Below are 18729 nucleotides of genomic sequence, written 5' to 3'. Positions count from 1 at the left end.
TGAAGTCAAAGTACCCAGAGGAGGACGGAAGCTAGCTGTCCGCCGGCTACACCATGGTGCTACCCTACAGAGTGATGTTGAAACTACTGAAGACCATTACAAAATAGTGTTTTAATCAATTATTTGGTGACATGTGAGGATATTTTGTATAGTTTTATCTAAAAAATAAATACTTAAAAAAAATGTTTTACAATTTTTATCTTTATGAAGTTCACTGAGGAGGATGGTCATTCCCTTCCTCCTCTGAGGAGCCTCCCTGGTGGACTCTAATGGCGTTCGTCCCAATACAGTTAATTAGTCCTCTACTTGGTACCTTTTCTAAATTATCACTAATCTAAATTGAATGGACTGCTAGCAGCCATAGAAGTGGTAGCATATAAAGGAAACTCCTCAGTTGATGATACTGATAGAAGGCTTGGAGTCACCTGCACCATATTACTGTACTGAGAAAGGATGGCGACACCTGCACCATATTACTGTACTGAGGAAGGATGGAGACAAATACTTGGGAAGTCTGGAGATTATTTTAGACAGCTCACCCCACCTGCCTGATGTGTGTATTACTTTACAGTATAGTAGGGCAGTTTTAAGAGCATGTACAGTATGTCCCCAATGGGCACCCATAGTTCTTGTCCGAGGTCTGTATTGTAAATGTCTGATCCTTGCATGCTTCACTACTCTATGGAATTGGATGTTTAGTAGCCAGCCAGTGTAGGTCTATGTTTATATTTGCCTTGTCGGTTAGGTATTTATTTATTAATTTTTTATTTTTGGAATTTTACCCCTTTTTCTCCCCAATTTCGTGGTATCCAATTGTTGTAGTAGCGGGCTCGGGAGAGACGAAGGTTGAAAGTCATGCGTCTTTCGATACACAACCCAACCCAACCAAGCCGCACTGCTTCTTAACACAGCGCGCATCCAACCTGGAAGCCAGCCGCACCAATGTGTCGGAGGAAACACTGTGTATCTGGCCACCTTGGTTAGCGCGCACTGCACCCAGCCCGCCACAGGAGTCGCTGGTGCGCGATGAGACAAGGACACCCCTACCGACCAAGCCCTCCCTAACCCGGACGACGCTAGGCCAATTATGCGTAGCCCCACGGACCTCCCGGTCGCGGCCGGTTACGACAGAGCCTGGGTGCGAACCCAGGGACCACTGCGCCACCGGGAGGCCTGTCGGTTAGGTATTTAAACTGTGAGTATAGAATAGGAGGTATTGTTTGCAAGGTTACGCGGTAATAAGGAAGTATGCTCAAGTTGCCTCTGGATACATGTTTAAAGTGGGTACATTGATTCATTATGCATGTAGCTTTCGGTTATGTTTCAACTACTTATTTGTTTATGTAAAATGTGCGTTTGTTGTGATTGAATGATGACTTTCTGATTTGTTTTGACTGCTCTCAACTTAGAACAAGATGTCTTACTTGATGTACTGTATGTGACTTATATGGGATAGGGGGATATGCATTTTTCAGACCACCTGCATATGGGTGTTTGGCCTTGGATGTGACTGGGTGATATGAGTCATGGAAGGGGTGTCTATATATTGCCAGTGGGCTGTATATCTGTTTCTCTGTCTGTCTCTGTGTGCATGGCTGAGATGGGAGTATTTATAACCCTGGGCCTCTCGGACACACTGAACTCTACCCATGGAGCCAGTGGTAAGACTAAGCCACATCCTGTCACCGAGAGAGAAGGTTAGGGATGGAAGGAGAGAGTGGGAAAGAGAGCCAGAAAGGCGGGTTGAAGAAGGGCTCAGATGGATATTTTGACAAAGGGTCAGAGGGGGTGAATGAAGAAAAGAGTGAGGGATGAGAAATGGAGGCGGGGAGAGAATGACTGTGAGAATAAAAGAGAGAAGTAGAGAACAGAAGAAAAGCCTCCTTGGCAGATCCTTCACCAGTAACTAAGGAGAGAAGCAGCATGGTAGTGCATGACCAAACAGGCCCACCAGACCCAGATGAATACTAACAGAGACAGGGCCAGAACCAGGGCTTATACAGCCAGCCTCGGCCTCTCCAGACTCCCCTTCAGTCTCACACAAACAGGCCTCTCTCCTTTTGGCTCGCCCTCCTGTCCCCTAATTCCCCATCTCTCCCTCTCTTCCTCTCTCCCCCTCTCTCTCCTCCCTCTCCCCAGACAGCTAAACTTTCACACATTTATTTTCCTTCTCAACGAGTGCAAGGCCCATTAACCCTCTGTATTCATCCGTCTCTCCACGGATGGAGGGAAACATGGTCATTATAGCACACGGTTAACAGACCCACCTCAGAGGGCTAACTATCACACACTGGATGTGGTATGTGAAGGGAACCCAGGGGAGATTTATGTGGGTTGACTTTTCACTGTCGTATGGAAACACTTTGATTTGTATGGGCTGCTGAGATCATGTGAATCACTCATAACTATTGTAGTTCTCTCAGTCCATTGATAGCTGTCTTTCCCCATATTTACTAATAGTGTCAGTGTAGTTACTATTGTAGTGGAAGGTTGGGGTTCAAATGTCTGGAAACCAACCCAGAGCAGAGCACCACCCAGTTCACATGTGACCTTCCACAAACACTGCTGTGACATCACATGGTGCGTTCATATTTCAGCAGTGGTGGCAGAGAATGTGGGCCATAACCTGGCTGTACGTCATATTCAAGCCAATAAACTGTATTGAGTAATGCATTTGAAGGGGGGATGTGGATGATGTTGAATTCTTGTGGTCTGGGGTCAAGTTTAGCGGCACAATTGGTTTGGTAGTGTGTTCACGTACTGTGTGTATGGGTCTTCATCAACTGGACTGGAGCGAGGGGTTAAGGTGATGATGTTCACCATAACCATATGTCTGCCAGCATCAGAGCGGTTGCCAGGGGAGTGTCAGGGGCATAGCCACTGGAAGCAGTTTGAGGGAGGGGTTGCTGTCCATTTTGGTGCCAAATGTTTTAATTCAGATTTTTCAGGGGGTGCTGCAGCACCCTCAGCACCCCTAGTTCCCGCAGCTATGGCCTGGGGGTTGCCATGGGGTGGAAGGGATACCTAGTCAGTTGTACAACTGAATGCCTTCAATTGAAATGTGTCTCTGAATCAGAGAGGTGTGGGGGGCTGCCTAATTTTGACAGCCCGGGGAACAGTGGGTTAACTGTCTTGCTCAGGGGCCGAACGACAGATTTTTACCTTTCGGTTACTGGCCCAACGCTCTAACCACGAGAAGGACCAGAGAGCGTGACCTGTTGGGAAGGATCATAGGTCGGGCCCAGTCAGCCGGGACTGTTAAAGATAGCAGGTCTATTAATATATGACTAAATGTGGGATACTGGGATTCAACACATACTAACTACTGTACACTCAATCATACTGCACCTCTGACAGCTGGAGGTGCTACACTGTCTGTCACAGGGTCGTTATGGGGATGAGGGGCGGGGTCAGGTTTTTTTCTCGTTTGTGATGTCAGCACTGGCAGATTAGGTCATTTTAGAAAACATGGAGAACTCTTCATTTTAAGGGCTGCTTGTAAACTCATTATAAACCATTAGTAAATAGTGTGTTTACCATTGGAGAACTCAACTTTTAATACATCATCAATCGTCTGTATTCACAACACTATTTCAGGACGTGCAAAGAGGAATTATGCAGTATTGATTAAACACTTCTTTGCTCATCAAATCAGTAACCAAATGAAAAAGTGGAAGCAATTTCCTAGGTTAACCTGAGCTCATGGCTGTGTGCTGTGTATACCAAAACGTTATAATCAATACAAACATAATTTCCCCAGCAGTCGTTCTCCCTCACTCTGCCAAATAAACTGTTTATGAGTGTGTTTAATATGAGTCCCTCTCGGCTGCAGATTATATTGAAGGTGCGCTGTTCAGAGGATTGCCTCTGTTGTATAAACACCTTGATTCGATTCCCCGCTTATCAAGGTAATATTATTCTAATATTTCACTCTGTGTTATGGGCCAACTGTAAACTCGCTCCTTCCTTGCTAGAGGAAGAAGAGGGGAGAGGAAGGGGTGATGGAGTGTATTTGTTATTACTCAGGGAGAAAGGGAGCGAGGGAGAGGAAGAAAAATTGAAGAGGACAGAAAGAGGTCTAGTTCTAGGCGTAGGCTAACAATTTGGTGGAATCTCCTAATGAAATAATAATGTTTGTGTCTGAACTGGGCCATGGCAGATTGGCAGGCAGGGAGGCAGCAAGATGAGCACTGTGGAATAATTGCATGTTTGAGATTAGTATCTGGGGGAAGAGAGGATGGAGGAGGGAGCGTGTGTATTGGAGGGTGGAAAGAGGAGGGGGGCTGTGGGTGTGTGTTGATTGGAGGGTGGAGAGAGGAGGGCACTGTGGGTGTGTATGTATTGGAGGGTGGAGAGAGGAGGGCGCTGTGGGTGTGGGTGTATTGGAGGGTGGAAAGGATTCTGCGTAGCTGGTTGGAGGGGGATGGGAGTGGAGAGAGAGAGAGAGAGAGAGAGAGACTGGTTGTAGTTATGGGGGTCTTGTGACATTCCCTCTGATGTGTCCTGCAGCTCTCAGATGGAAACGTTTACAGGCCACGCTACCACAGGCCTCGGAAGAACGAGAGGAATGAAAGAGAGAAAATAGAGAGACTGGACAGGAATGGTATAGAGAGAGACTGGAGCGAGTGATTTAAAGGGAGAAGAGAGAGAGCGGGGTGGACAAATGGAGAGCAAGAGAGATAGAAAGACTGAAGAGAGAGATTCAAGTGAAAAGGAGCAAGGGATAAGAGAGAGGAAGAGACTTGATAGAGATACAAATGAATGAGCAGGCAACGGAGAGGGAGGGGCGAACAGTTCTGAAAGAAAAGTCTGTCTACTTCAGAAATGATATAGTGAAAACTGCCCTCCCTCTCCTTACCAAAGGAGATTAACTTTTTCTCCCTCTCTCCTACCCTCCATCTCCCCTCCCCTCCCTACCTTCACCCCTGCCCCAGCCATGACGGTTTGATCCTGCTGCTATCCTTATCCAGCGTATCCAGCTCAGAGTTGTGTAAACAGAGCGAGCTGAGCAGCTACAGAGCTTTCATGTGTCTCTGTCAGCCTAACCCTTCACAACTGGTTTCTCTCTCGCTTGCTAAGGGTTTAAGCGTGTTTGGCTCAGGCTCTACTCCCTAGTGCTCTAGGGCTGTTCTGTTCACTGTTTTGATGCCCGTTTCAATCATTTATGGTGGCATTGTTTAAGTGCCTGTAATACAAATAGGATTGAAATTAGAAAACGTTCCATATGAATTGCCAGGAAATGATCCGTCTTGGCTTCATGGACTGTCTGTACGGTCTTTGTTTGTATTGCTTATAAATATACAGCAATGTTGTTTGGTGGTTGAAGTGACCTCTCTATGTGTTGATGTTGACATCCATCTTTCCCTCCTCTTCCTCGGGTCAAGGGGTCCATTCAGAACCAGGCTGGGCGGGTCACACAAGCCGTGGTGTTGACGGGTCAGCACGTAGCCGCGGATACGGAGGTCCAGCTTTTCCAGCGCATCCTGGAGCAGCGAGGCTACGAGGTCAGCCTGTCCCGATACGCCGAGACCAACACCGCCCTGAGACACGACAACGGTGAGATGGAGGGAGGGAGGGAGGGAGGGTGAAGGGAAAGGTGTTTGTACGGCATCGACTAACACTGAGAAAAGACAGCAGTGAGCGAGAGTGGTGGGAGACAAGGTGGAAGAAAATAGGGAGGAGAGGGAGGAAAGAGGGGTAGAAGGATAAAGTGAGATGCGGGATGGAGAGATTAAGGTAAGATGAAGAGAGGTGAGCAGGTTTTACAGTTTAGACGGAAGGATGGGTGGAGAGAAGCAGAGAGGGAGGGAGGGAGGGAGGGAGGGAACATGGAGAGATTAGGGTAAGATGAAGAGAGGTGAGGTGAGCAGGTTTTACAGTTTAGACGGAAGGATGGGTGGAGAGAAGCAGAGAGGGAGGGAGGGAGGGAGGGAGGGAGGGAGGGAGGGAGGGAGGGAGGGAGGGAGGGAGCATGGAGAGATTAGGGTAATATGAAGAGAGGTGAGCAGGTTTTACAGTTTAGACGGAAGGATGGGTGGAGAGAAGCAGAGGGGAGGGAGGAAGGGAGGGAGCATGGAGATATTAGGGTAAGATGAAGAGAGGTGAGCAGGTTTTACAGTTTAGACAGAAGCAGTGGGGAAGGAAGGATGGGTGGAGAGAAGCAGAGAGCGAGGGAGGGATCTAGGAGAGGGATGAGAGGCAAGGAATGGCTGGAAAGGGTCCCAGAGAGGTAGAAGTTGATAGATAAATAGATAAATAACATAAGTATACTACTGTATGGTACAGTCTGTGCCTGCACACATACACAAACAATTATTCACTTATTCCATGTACATGTACAAGTTTGCGGACGACACTACAGTGGTAGGCTTGAATACCAACAATGACGAGACGGCCTACAGGGAGGAGGTGAGGGCCCTCGGAGTGTGGTGTCAGGAAAATAACCTCACACTCAACGTCAACAAAACTAAGGAGATGATTGTGGACTTCGGGGGAGCACCCCCCTATCCACATCGATGGGACAGTAGTGGAGAGGGTAGTAAGTTTTAAGTTCCTCGGCGTACACATCACAGACAAACTGAATTGGTCCACCCACACAGACAGCATCGTGAAGAAGGCGCAGCAGCGCCTCTTCAACCTCAGGAGGCTGAAGAAATTCAGCTTGACACCAAAAGCACTCACAAACATCACCGCCTGGTACGGCAACTGCTCCGCTCACAACCGTAAGGCTCTCCAGAGGGTAGTGAGGTCTGCACAACGCATCACCGGGGGCAAACTACCTGCCCTCCAGGCCACCTAGACCACCCGATGTCACAGGAAGGCCATAAATATCATCAAGGACAACAACCACCCGAGCCACTGCCTGTTCACCCCGCTATCATCCAGAAGGCGAGGTCAGTACAGGTGCATCAAAGCAGGGACCGAGAGACTGAAAAACAGCTTCTATCTCAAGGCCATCAGACTGTTAAACAGCCACCACTAACATTGAGTGGCTGCTGCCAACACACTGACTCAACTCCAGCCACTTTAATAATGGGAATTAATGGAAATTTATGTCAAATATATCATTAGCCACTTTAAACAATGCTACTTAATATAATGTTTACATACCCTACATGACTAATCTCATATGTATATGTATATACTGTACTCTATATAATCTACTGCATCTTTATGTAATACATGTATCACTAGCCACTTTAAACTATGCCACTTTGTTTGCATACCCTACATTACTCATCTTATATGTATATACTGTACTCGATACCATCTACTGCATCTTGCCTATGCCGTTCTGTACCATCACTCATTCATATATCTTTATGTACATATTCTTTATCCCTTTACACTTGTTGTGTATAAGGTAGTAGTTTTGGAATTATTAGGTTAGATTACTCGTTGGTTATTACTGCATTGCCGGAACTAGAAGCACAAGCATTTCGCTACACTCGCATTAACATCTGCTAACCATGTGTATGTGACAAATAAATTTGATTTGATTTGATGTACTTCGCCTCGTAAAGTGAGGAGAAGGAAGTATACACACAAGGGCTTCATTCACTAGCTATTTGTCCCCAAGCAAATGACTTGCGCGCATACACACACACGTGTACGGCCGTATTCCAGTCACTGATGACGTACAGACAGGCATTAGAGCAGGGTTAACAGAGGTGTGTGTTTGAGAAAGCCCTTCTGCTCTGGCCAGGCAGGTGGGTGGGAAGAGGTTAAAGGGTTAACAGCTATAAAGCCTGGTCTGTAGGGCCTGGTCTGCACCCCCTGCTGGGTTTACTGTCCTGGAGGGTGGAGCTGTTTGTAGGGCTCACTATCCTCCCTTCTGCCGACACACCCATCTCAGTCAGCCAAAATAAGGTTGATTTATTGCAGAAAAAGACTGTGAGGAATAAGGCAAGATGTCCTTCTTGCTTTATTTCAGGATTTTTTCTGTAATCTCTCCCTCTGTGTGTGTGTTTATTGAGTAGGAAAAGGAGAATGGTATTCCAGTGACCCAGTGAAGGACGCTACTGGAAAATCCTTGGTGCTCAGCACAGAAGTGCCATGTGAATAGTTCAGCTGGAAGGTAGAAGGGTAGAGAGCGATGGAGAGGGGACACTTATAGGAGACCAGATGTTTAAACTACCCTTGTCATTCAGGGTCATAAATCACTGCTCTACTAGTAAGGATAGTGTGTGTGTGTGTGTGTGTGTGTGTGTGTGTGTGTGTGTGTGTGTGTGTGTGTGTGTGTGTGTGTGTGTGTGTGTGTGTGTGTGTGTGTGTCTCTCTCTCTCTCTCTCTCTCTCTCTCTCTCTCTCTCTCTCTCTCTCTCCTGGGGTTTACTATCCAGAGGAGAGTATTGGCAGGTCCCAGGGGTCAGGCTCTGTGAGTCAGAACGCCCAGCTGTCACTCACCCCATCAGTGTGATGATTGACAGATCAGCCTGTAGACCACACGGGGGCCCTGGTCATCATGATCAAAGAACCCAGCAAGTCGTTAGGTAAACAACAACACCCTTAATGACTTTACCAGCCCAGAAACTGAATAGCATGGGCCTGGTAAATGTCTTTAGGACAGTGTCCTAAAAGTGTCCCATAAAAGCGTCATATTCAGTCCTTGCACATGTGCGTATTTATGATGGAAAGAGGAGAGAAGGAATGGGGAATGTTTAAGAGTATTGGGATATGCCTTTCCCTTTGCTTATAAAGGAGACAAGGAATGGGGCAATTCAACAATATTGGGACACTGCCTGTGTCATTGTCAAGGTAGGCTACGTGTGTGACAGAAAATTCCAGCCCAGTCTCCCATATAATGGATTTGTCCGATCTACATCGGGGCTTAAAAACTGGAGAATACTGGAATAAAAGTGTAGGGTTCCTGGAAGAAAGAATCCAGATCTTTAATTTGATGAGCCCTAATTGTATTAGTCTGTTATTGGGTCGAATGCATCAGATTAGAGGGAGCCAATCATTTCCTGTTTACTCAAACCAACTCAAACAGAGAGACAGAGATTGGCTTTTACTGTTACTGTTGTTTTCTCTGAGGGCCTTTTCAGTCTCCCAGCAGACTGTGCGTGCTTGTGTGTCAGGGCTTAAATTCCCCGATGGCATCGGTGGCCATGGCTGTTGATGCCCCCTTGTTGGGCAGAAAATGTATCCCTTGTGGCCAAAGTGGCCGTTGTGCCCTTGGGCTGAATATAATAATTAGAATTCCCTTCTCCCGGCTGCCAATCGCCATAGCCTACTCAGAAGCACCAATCACTCACATGACTCTCTCGGATATCTAAATTATTATTAGTCAATGCCCATGAAAGGGTCCTTCTCACAGGCATCACAGATCCAAAGTAGGCTACAAGTGAAGACAGACAAATTGCGGATGCAACAGCGCGCGTCCTTCTTATCAAATTCCGAGGCGCATATTGAAGATGTTATTTTTCGTCAGCCAACAAGATGAGTAGTTCTAAGGAACAGCAAAAACACTAACCTATGTTAATCTACTATCCACCCTAGTTCAAAAGTTGACATATTATATTGGCAGTGGCGATTTTAGCATGTACATCTTGGTGAGGCAAACTGCCCCCAAAATGTTTTCGATGAATGCCAGCAAAGCCACAACACAACACTAAACAATACATTAATTGCACTATAACGGTGTCAAATGGTGCCCACAAACTGTTAGGGCCTACATAAAGCTGTCCCAACACCAGTCGCAACACCTTACCTCTACTACACCTGGTTATCAGCGGAGCCTTGTCTGGCAGCGGAACAGTTCATTCAACAAAATGTACTGCCTTTTAAAAAAACATAGCTGATATGGCTGACTTGCTTTAAAAACATGTGGTTTCTACTGACAATTGAGATGCACAAACTATGGTATAAGGGGACGACGGGCGGATAAGAGGCAATCCGTAATCACGATTAAGACATTAATGAGCGAGCTAGGACGGATGTAGTTAATATAACTATTTGTTCAGCACTTTTGAAATGTACAGCGACAGAATTCAGAACATGGTCCGTTCTTACAGTATTCTCCCTGTACACCAAGTCAGAACCGTAGGATAAATAAAGGGGGGATATAAGCAGACAATGAAAGCTTTTACAATATTTGATGATAACATTTTTCTAAAACAGGCTCTAGGCTAAATGTGCACCAGCAAGTCAGAACAGTAGACTTGCTGGTGCGTCCCTGTTTCTTCTTACTTTCCCGTTGTGTTGCACAGTTTGAATACATCCATTATATCGATGCGGCTTTTTCCCAGAAACTTGAGTCTGATATGGGCATTTATACGCTCCCTGCTTATGTTTTGCTGTTTAGCTGAGCTATCGATGTTCTTCAGGTCACTGTACCCACCTTTCGACCAAGGCTCAGACTTTCCAAAAATCAGGCAAGGCCAGCAATACAGGCAGCTTGATGAAATGCTCCCTGTTAACCAGCTATACTTTTGATACCAGTTGGTATTGAACTCTGTCACCTTTTCGTCCTTCTTCATAAAACTGATCTCAGGCAGAGGTCGACCCTCGGTTTTAAGTCTCACCTTTTCCGTGTACCATAGAGAATGAAAGGGGTTCTTCAACAAAAAGTCCACAACATATTCAGTAGCGTTATTCATTTTGGCAGAGAAAACTGCATGCTCATGCTGCTAGCTAGCTAGCTACTGCTACTTGCTACTAAAGTTAGCAAGGCAAATTTAAATAAATTGCACTAACTGGACACAAAAATAAAGTTCTAAAACCAATATTTAAAAAAATAATATACCTCTCCTGTAATTTGAAAAAAAACAATTTGAATTGAATAATATCCAAAAAAGGCTCAACTATCACTCTTCACTCTCAATCTCTATCCAACAATGTCACCAAGCTTCTCAACACATAGAACCCCCATAATGCTCTGTGGCACAATCCCAATGCAACACACTATGTTCATTCTCTGATCCTAATCCTATGATTGAATGGACAACATGTCAGTTCATACTGCAAAAGCTTTGATTGGTTGGAGGACGTCCTCCGGAAGTTGTCATAATTACCATGTATGTCTATGGAAGCGGGTGAGGCCTACAAGCCTCCTAGGTTTTGAATTGAAGTCAACGTAGCCAGAGGAGGATGGAAGCTAGCTGTCTACCTCCTACACCATGGTGATAACCCAGACATTGCTGTTGAAGTTACTGTACACCTTCATTGCAAAACAGTGTATTTTAATCAATTATTTGGTGACATTAATATATTTAGTATAGTTTTACCTGCAAATTATGACTTTTTTAATGTTTCATTATTTTTATTTTTATGAAATTTCACTGAGGAGGTTGGTCCTCCCCTTCATCCTCTGATGAGCCTCCACTGATATACATCAATATATAATTAAAAGTCTCATTTAAAGTATGGTTACATTTTCAGGTGCCTCCCTCATGTCAGCATCAATCTGGACATGACAGACGATAGCCAACGGCTATCACCTACACGTGTAGGCAAATTATTTATTGACATACACATAAACTTTTTAAAAGAAATGTCATTGGCTATTTTGGTTAATGGCCTTGGTGCCCTAGCAGATGGCCTTGGTGCCCCAGCAGATGGTCTAGGTGCCCTAGCAGATGGCCTTGGTGCCCTAGCAGATGGCCTAGGTGCCCTGGCAGATTGAGCACCTCTTGAATGCCAAATGGTCTTGCCGCTAAAATCACTAAATTCCAGGTTTTGGTGTGTGTGTGTGTGTGTGTGTGTGTGTGTGTGTGTGTGTGCGTGCTGTTCTGAAGGTCTGGGGCTCTGGGCAATATCAGGGTCAACTCAGACATATGGGAGCTGTTGCAGGACTTGAAAGCAATCATTATAGGTTACAAAGAACACAACACACACTTAAGCTCTCTCTGTATACAGACACAGAGGTAGGTGTATATATACATACACACACACACACACACACACACACACACACACACACACACACACACACACACACACACACACACACACACACACACACACACACACACACTTAGACACACAAACACACACACACAAAGGTTAAGTTCTTGCTATCCATTCATCTCTAGGCTGCCACAATAGCTGTTAAGTCACTTCCTCCTATTCTCAATGCTTCAGAACACTGAGACCAAAACAGCCATGGTTCCGGCCAAAAGCACCACCACGTTTCCTCCCCTCTCCAAATACTGGCTGTACAATCGCTACCAGATGTTTTTTTTCTCTCTCCCTCTCTCTCTCTCTCTCTCTCTCTCTCTCTCCCTCTCTCTCTCTCTCTCTCTCTCTCTCTCTCTCTCTCTCTCTCTCTCTCTCTCTCTCTCTTTCTCAATTTCTGTTATTTCCATTTCTCTCTGCCTCTCTCTGTCTATTTCTATTTCTCTCTCTCTCTATCTCACACAGTTGGAGCACTGTATTTGGTATGGTTTCAAAGCTTCATTTATTTGTACAAGATGCTTACTGATCTCTTATTTGTTCCCTCTCCTTTTCCCTTCTCCCTCACTCCCAGGTGGCAGTGTGGAGTGGAGTTTGTTGGTGTGTCTGAGAGGTTCGGAGAAGAGTTGTCTGAGGAGAGTGTCCTTCTCCCATCTGCAGCCCCATCAGAGGGTGAGACCAGCTACACACACACTGTACGGGAATGCTCAACTGGAAGGTTGTCTCGTACAGGAACGTTGGTGACTTATGTGGGAATGTTACCCCATGTCAGAATGTTGACCAACATGGCTATGATGGTTGTGTAGTTTTCATATTGGTGTAACACTGTCTCCTCAAGCCCCAGCAGTGAAGCCTGATCCCCTAACGACCCCCAGTTTCTTTCTAATATCCCATGTATAATCAGATCCACTCAGAGATTCTTCTAGAAAATATTTTTGGAAGCCGGGACTAATATTTTTGGAAGCCGGCTTCCAAGAAATAATTCAGTGAAAATTGCTCTGTCCTGAGATGGTGGATCTCAGTTCAAACACGACAGGAAAACACACAGTAACCTCCAACAACAAACATCACATTCCCTTCTCCCGCTCTCCTTTACACACCCTCCTATAACACTAACATCCCATAACATCAGACCGCATAGGACCATCCTTAGCCTGGTCCCAGGTCTGCTTGTTGCTAGTACTATGGTCTATAGAAGTCGGCAAGACAGCACAAACAGATCTGGGACCTGGCTGTCCTCTTGCCTCAACTTCAAAGTCCAATAACTTTCATTTGTTGCCTTTTGGATCCACTGGATCCCATCTGTCATCTCCTCAGGTCAACATGATACCTGGGCTGGTGGGGGCCTTCTCTGATGTGGATGGGCTCTGTCGCTTCCAGACAGACAGCCGGCTATCAGGTTAGTCTACAGGTGGAGCGCTGAGTGATACACGAGATCTGGGCCGTGTTCATTATGCACCAAACTGAAGACCACTGACTGAGACGGGGGAGACTTGTCCAATAAGAAACGTTGAAAACATTTTATGTTGTGTACCCTAATGAACACAACCTAGGTGAGTCATCACCTGTTTCCAGACAACCTTTAGTTTTCAGGTGAGCTCTTTGAGTTCCTTAAATTAGATATTTGGGCCGTTGCTAGCAGACGTTTAAATACAGATGAGTTTTTATGGAAATTACCCATACATAATTAGACGTGTATAACTTGTATAAATTGTATGAACTTGTATAAATTGAAGTACTTATAGTACTATTAAAGTTGTATCTGTGGAAACCATAGATGATTAGCTGCAGATGAATTTTGGAGAAGATACGTGGTTTGTTTGGTTCAAAGGGTCGCAGGGCTTTCATACCTGCTCTCTCTCTATAATTTGGCTTCTGAGAAGACCTAAATAAAGAAAGCACTTTTATAATCACAGTAACGATCGGTTCAGAGTTTCTTAATAATGACACAATGCATCTCTGCTTATATTCGTCCTTGGTTTGAACCACATGAAAAGAAAGATGATGGATTGAGTGAGTGAGAGAGGGGCTTTGGGCAAAAATATATATTTTGGGTTGGCATCAAGGGCACTTATCTTCATTATATCTCAGATGGAAGATAATGACAACCAATGGGCTTGACTTAAATAGTAACTGAGGGTCCTCTGTGTGTTCTCATCTACCTCTTTACTCTTTGTTTAGAGGGTTCTTGCCTTGTACAGAACACATTGTCTCCCACTTCTAGAACAATATTGTCCTTCCTTTTTGGCTCGTCTCCAACAGAAATGTTGACATTGGTGCAGTCCCGGTTGAAGGCTAGTGTCTCCTCCTCAATTGCCCCCTTTCACCTTGAAGTTCTGCAAACCCCCCCCCCCCCCCACAGCCCCTCTTCAGGTCCTTTTGACTGCCCCACCCCCCTTCCTTAGACCAGGACCCAGGTCTCTGCCCACCCCTCTTCCTTAGACCAGGACCCAGGTCTCTGCCCCTCCCCCTCTTCCTTAGACCAGGACCCAGGTCTCTGCCCACCCCTCTTCCTTAGACCAGGACCCAAGACTCTGCCCACCCCTCTTCCTTAGACCAGGACCCAGGTCTCTGCCCACCCCTCTTCCTTAAACCAGGACCAAGGTCTCTGCCCACCCCTCTTCCTTAGACCAGGACCCAGGTCTCTGCCCACCCCTCTTCCTTAGACCAGGACCCAGGTCTCTGCCCACCCCTCTTCCTTAGACCAGGACCCAGGTCTCTGCCCACCCCTCTTCCTTCGACCAGGACCCACCCTTTGTTTGAGAACATCATTTATCTTAGAAAAGGCAGAGTGAATCTGACTGACATAGACACAACCAACAATCATTGCCATGTTCCAGTTACAGGAGGAGAGGAGGGGCAGGGGGGTCTGTTTCCTGGTTTGGGCCTAATTCAGGGTTTTGTGTGGTTTCAGGGAATACAGTGTTGTGAGGTTTGATTTCCTCCGTCTTTCAGATTTAGTCTAGCTCCATTAGAACTCTGAAATATTGAACGTTAGATTGTGATTCAGATATCGTATGTGAGGGATGTGGATTACCAGTAGAGCTGATTTGAATTTGAGTGCTTTGTTCATCCTTCTCTGGCCAGTGATTTGACTCCGGGGGATGGGAGAGGAGTTGGGATCCAGCCCAGGACTGATAGTGATTTGGGCCTTAGAGCACACACCCTCTCTCCACCAGTGGAGAAATTCATTAGCAGTACAGTGCCAAAGAATGACAACACACTCTCACTCCCTCCCACTGGGCACACACTGGTTGAATCAACGTTGTTTCCAGGTCATTCAAATGAAATTACGTTGAACCAACATGGATTCGACGTTGAATTGTCTGTGCCCAGTGGGCTGTTGATATACAAAGTGAAGCATGTATAGGGGTTGACACTTATTAGGCAAGGACACACACACACAGCTGCTCTGCTATTTCATAACTCATAACCAGCACAAGGGATGCAAACGGCTTTACTCCACCTCGGAGAATGGCCCTGATGTCAACCCCTTGTGACCGTATGGGATAGATGATAAATTCAACCGTCTCTGTCATCACTAGTTACAGATTAATTAATGTCATCACTTGTGTATGTGTTTCTCTGTGTTTCTCTGTTTTGTTTCAGGGCTGGCATTACACATAAATCCATCTGCCTGTGGATCGGCCCACACCAAGCTGGGGTATGTTCGTGATGTGGCACAGGGTGATTGGTCAGTCAACTCTGCCAGTAACAACACGTTTACCTTAGTCGAAACTTACAGCTCAATTATGTTCAAGTGTCTCTATTCGCTCGTTGAAATAAATGGGTTTGATTTTCTTACCTAATGTTATCGTTGTTGTTGTTTTCTCTTCCCTTAGGAACCCAGCTATTCCCACACTTCATTTGGTGAGCCCTGGCCTCGTTGCCACGGTGACAGTTTATGTCCTGGTCACCTCGGTAACGCCGCTCACAACCTTTCTTCATCACACGGGCCTGGTCAGGACAAGCGAAGACACGGACAGCCGCACCACACAGGTACTGAGGACCCTATTCAATCTAATCTGTTCACCAGGTATCTGGGGTCATAGATTTCTTATATTCAGTGATATATATATATATATATATATATATATATATATATATATACAGTACCAGTCAAAAGTTTGGACACACCTACTCATTTGTTTTTACTACTAGAATAATAGTGAAGACATCAAAACTATGAAATAAAACATATGGAATCATTTACAGTAGTAACTGAAAAAGTGTTAACAAATCTAAATATATTTTTAATTTGAGATTCTTCAAAGTAGCCACCTTTTGCCTTGATGACAGCTTGGTACACTCTTGGCATACTCTCAACCAGCTTCATGAGGTAGTCACCTGGAATGCATCTCAATTAACAGGTGTGCCTTATTAAAAGTTCATTTATGGAATTTCTGTCCTTCTTAATGTGTTTGAGACAATCAGTTGTGTTGTGACAAGGTAAGGGTGGTAATAAATTGGTAAATTTTGTAAAACATTTGGTAAAAAAACAAGTCCATATTATGGCATGAACAGCTCAAATAAGCAAAGAGAAACGACAGTCCACGACAGTGCAAATTAACCACTACTAAACGATAACAATAATAAGAAGAGACTTGCTTGGGCCAAGAAACACGATCAGTGGACATTAGACCAGTAGAAATCTGTCCATTGGGGTGATGAGTCCAAATTTTAGATTTTTTGTTCAAACCGCCATGTCTTTGTGAGACGCAGAGTAGGTAAAAGGATGATCTCCGCATGTGTGGCTCCCACCGTGAAGCATGGAGAAGGAGGTGTGATGGTGCGGGGATGGTGTGAGGGTGCTTTGCTGGTGACACTGTATGTGATTTATTTAGAATTCAAGGCACACTTAACCAGCATGGCTACCACAGCATTCTGCAGTGATATGCCATCCCATATGGTTTGCACTTAGTGGGAATATAATTTGTTTTTCAACAAGACAATGACCCAAACACACCTCCAGGCTGTGTAAGGGCTATTTGACCAAGGAGAGTGATGGAGTGCTGCATCAGATGACCTGGCCTCCACAATCACCAAACCTTAACCCAATTGAAGATTGTTTGGACCGCCAAATGAAGGAAAAGCAGCCAACAAGTGCTCAGCATATGTGGGAACTCCTTCAAGACTGTTGGATAAAGCATTCCTCATGAAGCTGGTTGAGAGAATGCCAAGAGTGTGCAAAGCTGTCATCAAGGCAAAGGGTGGCTACTTTGATGAATTGGTTTATCACTTTTTTGGTTGCTACATGATTCCATATGGGTTATTTCATAGTTTTGATGTCTTCACTGTTATTCTACAATGTAGAAAATAGTACAAATAAAGAAAAACCATTGAATGAGTTGGTGTGTCCAGACTTTTGACTGGTACTATATACATATACAAAAGTTTGGAGTCACTTAGAAATGTCCTTGTTTTTGAAAGAAAAACACGTTTTTTTTGTCCATTAAAATAACATCAAAATGATTAGAAATACAGTGTAGACATTGTTAATGTTGCAAATGACTATTGTAGCTGGAAACGGCTGATTTTTAATAGAATATCTACATAGGCGTACAGAGGCCCATTATCAGCTACCATCACTCCTGTGTTCCAATGTCACGTTGTGTTAGCTAATCCAAGTTTATCATTTTAAAAGGCTAATTGATCATTTTGCAATTATGTTAGCACAACTGAAAACTGTTGTTCTGATTAAAGAAGCAATACAACTGGCATTCTTTAGACTAGTTGAATATCTGGAACATCAGCATTTGTGGGTTCGATTACAGGCTCAAAATGGCCACAAACAAAGCACTTTCTGGAACTCGTCAGTCTATTCTTGTTCTGAGAAATGAAGAGTATTCCATGTGAGAAATTGCCAAGAAACTGAAGATCTCGTATAATGCTGTGTGCTACTCCCTTCACAGAACAGCGCAAACTGGCTCTAACCAGAATAGAAAGAGGAGTGGGAGGCTCAGTGCACAACTGAGCAAGAGGAGAAGTACATTAGAGTGTCTAGTTTGAGAAACAGACGCCTCACAAGTTCTCAACTAGCAGCTTCCTTAAATAGTACCCGCAAAACACCAGTCTCAACGTCACAGTGAAGAGGCGACTCCGGGACGCCGGCCTTCTAGGCAGAGTTCCTCTGTGTCTGTGTTCTTTTGCCCATCTTAATCTTTTAGTTTTATTGGCCAGTCTGAGATATGGCTTTTAATTTGCAACTCTGCCTAGAGGGCCAGCAAGTGACCCCAAAGTTTTGAATGGTAGTGTATATCACAATGACCAATGCCAGGTGGTCACCCAACGACACTGCAGTCAGTTCTCCTGTACATGGAGCAAAGAGTTTGCAGGTTTGTTTCCAGTCAGATCCAGCAACCAGAATCTTAGACATAGTTTATATGCTCAGAACCTCTATACTTCTTCCTATACTTCTTCCAAAAATGTGGTTTCTTCTTTCAAAAACAAGGACATTTCGAAGTGACCCTAAACTTTTGAACGGTAGTGTCTATATAACCTATTTTATTTAATAGCCCTGAGTTCTTGATAAAGCTGGACCTACATTAAACATAGTAGCTATACACTGAGCTATGCCTCTTAGAAAACGCTTGTTTCTCCAGAATGTTTGCGCTGCGTATTTTCTCCATGTGGTGAGGCTGGCTATTGCTCCTAAATGAGCTTAGGGCTTTCAATTGTGCTGCAAACAGACCAAGTATAATGACATAATGTTTTTGATATTTATTTTCTCCAGTTATTTCTTAAAGTTACATTCTAACAACTAATGTTGTTTTTGTGCTTCTTTAGTTGTAAACTACTGCCAGAAACACAGTAAAGTGTTCCTTTCCAATAACCC

At 44.8% G+C, this 18729-nt stretch overlaps 1 protein-coding gene across 2 annotated transcripts in view; it reads left to right on the top strand.

Annotated features, from left to right (window-relative positions):
• The window catches only part of LOC110490750 (cadherin-like and PC-esterase domain-containing protein 1), a 66518-nt gene that overhangs the window by 6462 nt on the left and 41327 nt on the right, over positions 1–18729 (top strand). Inside the window, exons 3-7 of one of the 2 annotated variants that reach the window (XM_036944638.1) lie at positions 5385–5556; positions 12469–12566; positions 13212–13293; positions 15504–15588; positions 15737–15893. In XM_036944638.1, the coding sequence (XP_036800533.1) occupies positions 5385–5556; positions 12469–12566; positions 13212–13293; positions 15504–15588; positions 15737–15893 (594 nt within the window). The remainder of the gene's footprint in view (positions 1–5384; positions 5557–12468; positions 12567–13211; positions 13294–15503; positions 15589–15736; positions 15894–18729) is intronic. The other variant, XM_036944639.1, reaches the window with a different exon arrangement.

Source organism: Oncorhynchus mykiss, chromosome 15 (assembly GCF_013265735.2).
Source record: "Oncorhynchus mykiss isolate Arlee chromosome 15, USDA_OmykA_1.1, whole genome shotgun sequence".
Lineage (NCBI taxonomy): Eukaryota > Metazoa > Chordata > Actinopteri > Salmoniformes > Salmonidae > Oncorhynchus > Oncorhynchus mykiss.
This window is presented reverse-complemented; position numbering and strand designations above follow the sequence as displayed.